This window comes from Alligator mississippiensis, chromosome 9 (genome assembly GCF_030867095.1).
Source record: "Alligator mississippiensis isolate rAllMis1 chromosome 9, rAllMis1, whole genome shotgun sequence".
Taxonomy (NCBI): domain Eukaryota; kingdom Metazoa; phylum Chordata; order Crocodylia; family Alligatoridae; genus Alligator; species Alligator mississippiensis.
In genome coordinates, this window is record NC_081832.1 from 52,049,346 (window position 1) to 52,060,139 (window position 10,794).

At 44.5% G+C, this 10,794-nt stretch overlaps 1 protein-coding gene across 2 annotated transcripts in view; it reads right to left on the minus strand.

Moving 5' to 3' along the window:
• Positions 1 to 8,287, minus strand: part of RARS1 (arginyl-tRNA synthetase 1) — a 40,809-nt gene extending 32,522 nt beyond the window's left edge. Inside the window, exons 1-2 of one of the 2 annotated variants that reach the window (XM_059733459.1) lie at positions 8,183 to 8,277; positions 1,882 to 1,981 (exon numbers count right to left, since the gene is read on the minus strand). Coding sequence is in view for 1 of the 2 variants with exons in the window: in XM_006263257.4 (XP_006263319.1) it covers positions 8,183 to 8,227 (45 nt within the window). In the remaining variant the exon portion in view is untranslated. Of the gene's footprint in view, positions 1 to 1,881; positions 1,982 to 8,182 lie in introns of both variants that reach the window. The other variant, XM_006263257.4, reaches the window with a different exon arrangement.
• Positions 8,288 to 10,794: the final 2,507 nt, after the last annotated feature.

Here is a 10,794-nt window from a genome sequence, read left to right on the forward strand (position 1 = left end):
TTTAGCAAAGTCACCAACAGCTTCAGAGCAGCACTGTAACTGATCCGTCAGTTGCCCCTACTGAACAGCTTCTCAGAAATGAAAAAAACCCATCCCAGTACGAGAATGAAACTATCGCTTTTGAAAGGAATACAATTAAGCTTCAAACCAATGGCTAGACTGCTTTCATTTTTTAAAGGGGGCTGGGACTTGCTAAGGCATTTTTCATTACTGGGGAGCTTTTTTCAAAACAGAAATTTATACCTTGGTTATCCTGCATAATTAAGCACAGGGCTTGTGGGAGGAAAATGCTCAAGATCCTCTTGGAGTTTCCGCTAGATCATTATGATGTCACCGTTGGGACCCAAATTTCCAAAGTTCTCAGGAATTCATTAGATTGGGGGGGGGGGGGGGGGGCGCCCAGCAACCAACTGGTGAAACACTATGCGGATGTCTGATTCCCTGAATGAAACTAAGGCAGCAAAGCCTAGTCAAGGGTGTATGCACACATGCATTTAACGCAGCAACAGGCACTTTTAAAAGAGTGCAGCGCTGCGTCACATGCATTTGTATAAACGACAAAATGTGCATCAGCAACGAGAAAATGGCAGTGGTGTGCTTTTGAACTAAAACACATCAAAGGTGTTTAGTTTCAACGCGCATGGCTGCCATTTTCTTAGTGCTGATGTACATTTTGCTGTTTATACAAATGCACCTGAAGCAGCACCAGAAGCATCAGTTTGCGTGCTCTGCAAACTTGCTTAATTGAGTCTGCTCCAACATGCTGGATTTCTGGTGCGTTTGAGCAGACAAATGTATGTGTATAAATGCCCTCAGACAAGAGGTCAAGAAACCTGAAATATTGAGAATTAGCAAATCTGTTTTCCCTACACATACACCCTTCTCCCTTCCCATTACTGCTTAAACACAGCAGCAGTTTTGCAGCACAAATGTCCTGTGGACATGCAACTCCATTTTGCAGTTTATGACTGAGGTCGAGATGCTGACCCAATGTGTCACTTCCAAGCAGTGTATCACTGTTTCTTCCCTTTTCTTCCCAAAGATACAGCCCAGGGTTTTGCAGGATGCCTTGCAGTATTTGCAAGGGTGCTGCATGATGCCACAAATTGCTAGCACTGTGAGGTGTGCAAACATGATTCACAAGATAAACCCAGAGATTTCAAATAGGAATCCATAGTGTCAAAAATATTCTGACCTGTTGTAGTCTTTCTGAGATTGTTATTCTGTCAAAAAAACAAGTGACAACTAAGCCTTGGCATTTTCCAAGGGGTGTCTTGAGCCTTAAAAGGTTGAAAAATCACGGATCTAGCCAAGCACCTTTACATTACTTAGGCTTAAGTAGGAAACAAATAGTGTATATGTTTGGTAATACTAAGGCGCTACCCTAGATACTTTTGCTGCCTCTGTATTTGCTTAGAACAGCTGACACAAATACTATAGGGAGATTACTACTAAAAAACCTTTGGCATAAAGGATAAACTCCTAACAACTTGCTCAAATCCAAAACCTTGTTGTAAGGCTCTCTTGAGGGAGCTCCAAACCCAAGATAAGGACCACAAGAGCCTGGGCAACCCGGCCTCAGGACACACAGCAGCAGAAAGCTTGTGCTGTTTGGGGCTTAGCCAGGGCCAGCATGGTCTCCCTCACTGTGAGAAGCATAAGGGTAACCAAACTGGTCCCGCCTTGTGCAACATAAAAAAAACCCAGCCAGCCTGGACTCTGTCATGTGAGTGAGTGTGAAACTGCTTCTTTTCAAAAGAGAACTAATGGGAAAAGGAAGTGCCATTTGTTTCACTGCTGTCCTGGTAAAGCAACCTTGTCCCCACCCTCCTTTAACACATGGCCCTGCACTAAACACAACTTGTCAGTAAAGGGTCATACCTGATGACCACCTCATGAGAAGCTGCAGTGAATGCATGAGGGCATGCTTCCATCTCCAAGGGCTCTTTGGTCAGCTGAGTGCTAGAGAGCTTCCCCTCACCTGTAAATACAAAAAACTAAAGCTCTTTAGCAAGTTGCACTTTGTCCTTGAACTTAGTTGTTGGCATCTCTTCCACAGAATCCAAAGAACGTAGTAAAATGCTAAATATGACTGTAAGAATTATCTTTGTTTAGGGCAAAGAGCTATCTTCCCTCACAGCCAGTCAAATCTGCAAGGTCTTGAAGAGGGTGGTGAGCCTGTTGTCTGTCTACATCCTACCACCAGCACCAACTACATTGAGACATTCAGCAACTTTTTTCATTTTCCTTCTCTCACACCCTGGTGATTCCTGTGCCTTTCTCCCTTTCTTCATCTTAATTTTATTAACTTGATCTTGTCTAGATTTCTTTCCTTATTGAAGGGGGAGCCCAAAAACTTCCACTTCCCTCCCTGCTGCTGCCCTCAAAGATTCGTCACGATCATGCTCCTCATTTCATCTGATAGATAGACATATCTCTAATTGCATCCCACTTGGTCAAGTGAGCAAGGAAATACATTTTTGGGACGATATGTATGACCACTAGGCCACATTTCATACAGCCAACTGCTCCTCTGTTAGCCTCTCTGCCTGCTCCCCCTTCCCCTTCATTCCACCAGTTGTGATGCTCCTTTACACAGGAATTGTCTGATATTTTACTCCTGCTAACATCATCAAATGACATGAAACACATGAGTAAGGCTACCCTTAGTGAAGAATAGGTGAGGTCAAAATGAAGGAGACAGAAAATAAGAGGCATTTAAGAAAAGACTGAGAGTCCTACCCCAAAGCAAAAAAATTGGTGAAGAACAGAAATGGGATGGGACTGAGATCAGACTCCAGTTCTGGTAAACACTGGTGCTCCAATACACACACTAAAGAACCTGGAAAGGCACACATTTCAGTTGGTGACTAAAAGAATATGAGACAATTGGAAGAAATCTTGAAGGAAAGTTCTGACTAAGAAAAGCACAAGAAGAAAGGCCCTTTATTTCCAAAGCAAGAAAGACAGCTGAAAACTTCCTGTATCAGCAGCAATACTTGATTATTCAACAGTCAAAACAGTAAAACAGGCAGTAGCCCAGATCAGTCACATTCCACTTGCAGCTCCCACAAGTCCGTGGGGCTGTTCAGTTCTTCTTTTGTTCTGACCTCGGGTAGAGCGAGGGTAGTGCTGACAGTGACTGACACAAGAAAACATTGGGAACTTCAAGTAAGTATCATGGGAATTGCCAGGATACACCACCCTTCCAAGCAACCACACTGGAAGAGAGCACAACCATGAAAGAATGAGAGGAGGTAGAGTCAGGGAAGTCAGGGACACACAGAAATAATCAGATACTGGCTCTGACACTTGATTGCAATTTTTTGTCATGATAAATTAATCTATGCTGGAACTTCCAGGTGAGTGAATGCAGCTGGCAGCAAATATAGGGAAGGAAACCAATACCTTGAAGTAGACCAGGTTAGGGATTAGAGAAGCTATGCTGTCAAGTCAGCAGGGCCAGATGGGATGCACCCTAGGGTATTGAAGGAATTGGCTGAGAGAATTTCAGAGCCATTAGTAATCCTCTCTGGGAACTCCTGCAGGTTGGGTGAGGTCCCATATGTTTGGAAAAAGGTAAACAGAGCGCCAATCTTTAAGAAAGGGGAGAAAGTGGATCCAAGGAATTACGGACCTATCAATCTAATTTCAATACCTGGAAAGATCATGGAGCAGGTCTTTAAGGACTCTATTCAGAAGAACCTAGAGGACAACAAAGTGACCAGGAACAGCCAGTATGGATTCACTAAGAGCAAATCATGCTCGACCAATCCAATTTTCTCCTATAAGGATTTCCTCCCTTTGTAGATGGGGTAGGGGGCAGGCAGTGGACATGACAGAATTTAGCACAGTTTTTGACAGTCTCCCATGACATTCTCCTTAACAAACTATGGAAATACAGACTAGATAAAAGTACTATAAACATGGATACATAACCGGTTGGATCATCGTGCTCAATGAGTAGGAGTCTACTTCACTGTTTTCCAGTTTTATGGAAGCCATGAAGAAAGCATTGTCCATGATTGCCAGGAAATACTGCATTGGCTGCAATTTCCCACAAAATCAAGCTAAACCCTCCCAGTGTATTATTCATATAACATTATATTAATATAATACACTGTTTTAGAATGTCCCAATGCTTTCTGCAGTATAAAAATAATGTGACAATTGCTGTAGCCACAGATCACGTGATTGAGTTACTGGGTGTGTCTACATATGACACTACAGCAATACAGCATCTGCAGGCATCTGCAGGTGACCAGCAGCTCCCTGATACAGTGTGCTGCTATAGTGAAGTGGCTGTTAAAAATAAATAAATAGTTTTGTTCATCTTGCAACATGACTCTGGATGTATTGAGGAAAAGAAGCACTGAACACCACTTAAAGCATGAATTGTATATACAGCAAAAGGCTTCTGCAGAAGCTGAAGGTCAGAACGCAAAACAAGACACAATGTCTTCGATGTTTAAAAGAACCACAGAAACCAGTTTAACAAAAGAAGCTACATTCCAGCTGGTGCAGGTATTCACTGCTACCAGCCTACCTTTGGAGAGAAAAAACTGATAACAGGAAACTTAGGGAGTACTTCAAGAAGCGTATACCAAATGTTGGCAGTTTCCCATGTGCAAACAAACTTCGCCAGGATTATCTACCAGGAGTAATTACATTGCATGTTCAGTCTACAAAATCTGCATTGGCAGAATATGAATCAATTTCAGTTATGGCAGACGAAGCAACAGATGCACAGGATAACTATGCAAGCCACATTTTATTTGGGAGCTGGAAAGACTGTGACCTGTCTGTTTTTCAAAAAGAGCTGGTTCAACTCACGTCTGTAATTTTTCAAATGTAGCACAAGCTGTAATGAAGTCTGTTGTAAACTATGGCTTAGAATTTAGCAAAATGTCAGCTTTCTCTCTGATAATGCCATGTATATGTGCAAAGCTTTGTCTGATGTGATATATGGAATGATGCACAATGTAATTCACATCACCTACAACACACTCATTCTTTCTTCAGTAAGTGATATCTGGTGCACACATTTCCCTGACATGGATAGACTGGTTTCCTCTTTTAAAAATGCATTCAAACATTGAGTCTTGTGAACCCAGCATTCATTTCTGTCTGTGGCAGGGGTTCAGGCTAAATAATCTGTTCAGGTCCCACCTGACCCTAACTACTACGAAACTACTGTCCAGGCTGTAAGCTTCGATACAGGGAGTCCACCACCAATCAAAATGGGGATCTAAATGCAACTGTGTCAATTCCACCAGAACCAGTGCTTACAAGGCGGAATTCATGGTTTAACACCGTTCATTACCATGCAAAGAATACTAAGTACCCACCAGCAATTTGTGTGTGATGAGCTTAAAGTCATACCTCGCACACAGTGCATGCTTAAACTATACAATCTTCAAAGCAGGGTGACACCGAAGATCAAGTTAAGTTTGTGGCTGAAATGTGATACAGCTCATAAAGCTTCTTACATGGTTTAAAAGGTGTTGGCTTTTGATTCACCAAGCACACAACAAACTGATGGATTTGATAAGCATGGTCAAAGATACAGCACTGTAACACATTTCAGACAGTCAAACTGAAAAGCAGTGCAGACAAGAACTGTTCTAAGCAATAGCTGCAAAGCTAAATCAGTACCACAAATACAATCAGTCACTACCACCTCAATTAAAACAATCAGCTGCTTACCTTTTTGGGTGCTGTTTACATTTTTTACCTAAATCGAATGCCTTTTCTGAGTTTTGGCCCTCAGCTAATTAAATCAAACCCTGAATCATAGAATGGCAGAAAAAGCATGACAATGAACATGCTGCTTACACAAGCTTTGTAAAAGAATGCCAGATTCCTTTGAATGTAACTGAGTTTTGGGATTCTGTTTGTGATTGGTTTCCAAATCTCTACAATTTGGCAAAATGATGCCTTACAGTTCCAACCAATTCAGAAACTTGAGTGTGAATGGACAAGTCTTCACACTGCAGAGACAGAGAATGTCAGTTGCAACTGCTGGTAAATGCTGCATGCTAGCATTTACCAACTAAAATGATTGTTTCTATTAAGGCGAGTATAAATTAGTATTTCTACTTTTTGTAGAATGCTACGTATAATAATAAATTATAGTTCAAATTCATATTGTATATACATTTATATTTATGATATATTTAAATTGAGCTTTTAATTTAATATTTTGATAATGTTGTTATAAATTTATTATATAATTTATTTTCATGGAATTTGCTATTATTCAGTATATACCTCTATGTCAATTATCAGCAGGGGCAGGGCCGCAGGGAAATGGCCACAAAACTGGTTCTTTGTGGCACGACCAAGCTGCGAAAATTGCTTTGTCTCACTGCGAGTTAAGCAGACTCATACCAGTGAGCAATGTTCAATGGCTCAATGTTTAGTTGGGAGGAGGTATCCAGTACTGTTCAACAGCTACATTAATGATTTGGATGATGGGATTGAATACAAACTTGGCAAATGTGTGGATGACTCCAAGTTGAGTGGAGTTGCAGACACTATGGTGGAAAGAGCTAGGATCCGGAATGACAGGAGAAATGGTCCACAATTAATAAGATGAGATTCAACATGGACAAGTGCAAAGTATCTGCACATACAAATACAAATTGGGGAATGACTGGCAAGGCTGCAGCAGTACAGAGAAGGATCTGGGAGTTATAGTAGACCATAAACTGAACATAAGCCAACAGTGTACTCTTGTGCCAAAAAACCTCCAAACCTCCAAAACAACGGCAGGCTGGATTAGCAGGAGAGTTGCTTGCAAATTGAGGGAAGTGATTCTTCCGCTTTGCTCAGCACTGGTGAGTCCTCACTTGGAGTACTGTGTCCAGTTTTGGGCCTCTCACAGCAAGAAAAAATGATGAGGGAAGCATAATTTCTGAGGAAAGACTGAAAGAGCTAGTGTTACTTAGTTTGGAAAAGACAGGACTGAGGGGGAATTTAATAACAATCTTCAAATACTGGAAGGACAAGTATAGAGGGAATGGAGATGGGTTTTTCTCTATGGCCATAGGAGACAGGACTAGGACCAATGGCCTTAAGCTGCAGTAGAGGAAATTTAGGTTGGAGAGTAAGAGGAATTTTCTGACTGAGGGTGGTCAAGCATTGAAACAGGCTGCCGAGAGAAGCTGGGGAACTGCCATCCTTGAAAACATTCAAGAGCAGGTTGAACAGACACTTGGCTGGGAGGGACAAGCCTGTCTTGAGCACAGGGCTATAACACATACATCCAGGGCCGGATGCATCTGTTCCTCCCAGCCCTACTGTCCTATGATCCTATTTGCTGTGAAAAAACTAAATCCGAAGTAAGGATTTTTGTGGGTGACATCTTTCACTGGACCAACTGCATGGCTGGGATGGACTGAAACAGGATTTCAAATGCAATGCATTCTTCAGATTACCTTTTGGAAGCTTCTTTAAAAGCTTGTCTAAGTCTATCCCAGCTATGCAATTGGTCCAAGAAATATATCACCCACAAAGATGGTTGCCTCGCATATTTCCTGGTACCATCATAGTTACAGTGTCAGTCTGACACTACCAAATCAGCGCAGGTTTGTCAGGACAGCTCGCACAGTCATCTTCTAGGAACAACATCCTAGTAAAGAGCCAGTCTGGCTGTGGGCTGATAAGCTGCTGACAAGTGCTCTTAACTCTACCTCCAGGCTTACTCATCAGCCAGGTACCTGCAAATGTCCAGTTCCACTTACTTGGGCAGCAGCTGTCTTTTCTTCCCACCCAAAGCACCTCCTGATTACACTGTATCAACGTGAAAGAAGACAAGACTACTCCCCACACCCCGGGGGGGGGCACCCAAAAAACAGAGCTGGGGGAGGGGGGACCTTTTACTTTGTCCCACATGAGCGCGGTCCCCTCGGCCGAGATGCGACGGGCCGGGGTGCCCCCGCACCGCCCACACGGGCCCGCTTCGGCGCCGGCACCAGCCCGTCACCACCGGGCCCTGGGGCCAAAGCTCGAGCACCGGGCCGGCCGCCGCGGCTGCTTCTCCCCCAACTGTTCAGCAGGGAAACCCGGTGCCTCAGCCCGGCCCCGCTCCCCGCACACGCCCAGCCCGGCCTGGCCCGGCCCGCAATGGCGGAGCGCGCGGGTCCCAGCGCCACGTGCGAGGCCGCCGCCACCGCCTGACCTGCTGCAGGAGCCGCGCGGTGAATTGAGCCACTTGAGCCTCCATCCTCGCCGGGGCCGCGGCGGTGCGGGAAGCGGAAGCCGGCGCGAGCCGGAAGAGGAAGAAACGTGACAGGAAGCTGCGCGTGGCGGGGCGGAGTCCGCGTCTCCCCGGGGTGGTTGCTCGGGCCGGGCTCGCGGCTGCAGCGGAGAGGACGGCCCCGCTTGCCCGGCAGCGGCGGGAGCTCGAGCAGTGGCTCCGGCTCCCGCGGCGCGTCGGCCCGGCAGCCCCGGCCCTCGGGGGTCCGCACTGGGCGCAGGGGAGGGGCCGGTGCGCTACGAGCGAGAGCAGCGGCTGCCGCTTAGTCTCGCCCTGGGGCAGGGTGGGCAGCCCTCGCCCGGTGCCAGAGCGGGGCACGACGGCGTTTTGCCACGAGGATCGGTGGGCTCCGCCGCTGGCCGCCCCGGCCGCCAACATCGCAGAAGCCGAGGTTGCAGGTGTTTTTGGCACTCTGCCCAGAAACGGTTGCCGACCCGGCCGAAGCGGTCACTTTCCCCGGATACCTTATGCAGCTGCTGCTCCCCAGCAAGGGAGCCTTGGCTTTAAGTAAAGCAGCAGCAGCTCAGCGTCTGGAAGGCCCCTGGAGTCGCACCTTACTGGTGCAATAAAACGGAATAAGCCACGATATGATTAAATAGCACCCATCTGCCCCGTTGCACCTTAAGTGCAACGGGAGACCAAAGGTGTCCTCTCAAAGCTGATGGGGCAGATGGCTAATCCCAGCTTCTGGTGCCCACTAAAGTGCTGCACACCCCGACATGTATCACTTCACTGGCAGTCCCCAGCACAGGTGCAGGAGGCACCCGGCACCTTGCTGCTTGCCTGTCATGAACCTGGACTCTCGCATCAGCAACAGGGCTCGACTGGAATCCGAGCCCAGATTCCACAGTCGCATTTCCTACCAAGCAGAAGTGTGGTACATGAGGAGCCGTGATTGTTAGGATCAGGAAATCGGATCCCATTGTGCCTTTAACCAAGTGTCTGTCAGTAGCCAAAATTTCCCTCAGCTTGTCACTTCCGGCATTGGCCAGTATTAGGATGAAGTGGTTAGAAACCAAGATCCAGCTATCAGCAAGTGTTTTTATGGAGGCAGACTAGGTAATTTGCAATTCAGTACAGTGCTCCGTCTACATGTTCAATACAAATTACAGTTTAAGTTGTCCCAGCATGCCTACTTTTCAAATACAGATAACATTTGTATTATCATGCTACAGATTTACAAATGGTTGTTTATATCTGGGAAACAGTCCAATTTAAAAGAGATGCTCATAACACAAAATTTAAGCAGAAAGGCAGGGTAGAGATGCACCTTATAAAACCAAATCAGACATGCATAAGCTTCTGTAAGTCTGCACTCATCAAATGCTTAAAAATTAAGCCTCATGTTACTTAGGATAGCATCTGCAGCATCCAAATAGTTAACAAACCCAGGGTGATTTTTATTCACTATGTAATTATTACAAACTCTGACAGCCTTAAGGCCGGCTTGATTTACCTTTGAAGTCCATTCATCTAGAATAGTTCTACCTTATTTACAGCAACAGTTCTAAATTAGGACACTCACAGTTACTACATGTGAATTAGTGGCAAGTATAGATATAATCACATAACTCTATTACTTATATTAGCAAGTAAAATTTTACTTCCAATCAGTTTTGGAGTTCCAATTTATGCATTGATTTTGGTGCATGTTTCACAAATCAATTCTTAAATGAAGTAAAACATCAAATTCATTCTCTTTGTGTCACTGCATAATAGAGCAGTGGGAAAGCCTTTTACTTTTCTGATCTGTCTAGGGACCTTAATGAAATATATGTCAATCAAGTGCTTCATTAAGCCTGCTGGTAATTGTGCCTAGGTGAATGCATTTAATCTAGCTCTAAATCTCTCTTCCTATAGTTCTTGTCACTGTAATCTAGTTCATGACTCACTTCATGTGACCCTTGAGGACTGTCAAATTAAAGTGACAGGATGTTTCTGTTTACCAATAAGACAAAATGTTAAAATCAGCACTTCAGGCTTTGCAATGCAGCTGACATAATGGGGAAGACAAGTGAAAGTGAAAGACAACTATGCTCAAGCCACTGTTCTGGCCCTGTCCCCACTGACCAGATGCACATGCTATGCTTTTCCTCACCCATTCCATTGTGTCGGATGTGCAAACTCCATCCAGTGTTTCACAGGGAGAATATTAAAATCCTGAGTTCCGAAATCTTTGCGGAAGTGTGTTCGCATACAGTTAATAATTTGATTTAGTCTGGTCTTAATTGGATTCCCCTTTCCTCCCCTTATATCATGTTGGAGTCACTTTATTACTCTAAAGGCAGTTTGCAAGAGGAGTTTGTGAGAAAGTAAAGTCATAAAAGAGCAGCATAATAAAGCTTATTCATATGAATATTGTCAGAAGGTTAAACTTACCAAGTGTTTTACATCAAAGTAGCTAGTACTGTGATTACCTCAGTAGTAACTAGAGTATTTCTGGGCAAAATAAGTTCTATCTTTCATTTTAATTCACTTGTGTAGAGTACAGCAATACAGTAGATGCTTTTCATAGTTAATACAAGCATTGAAAA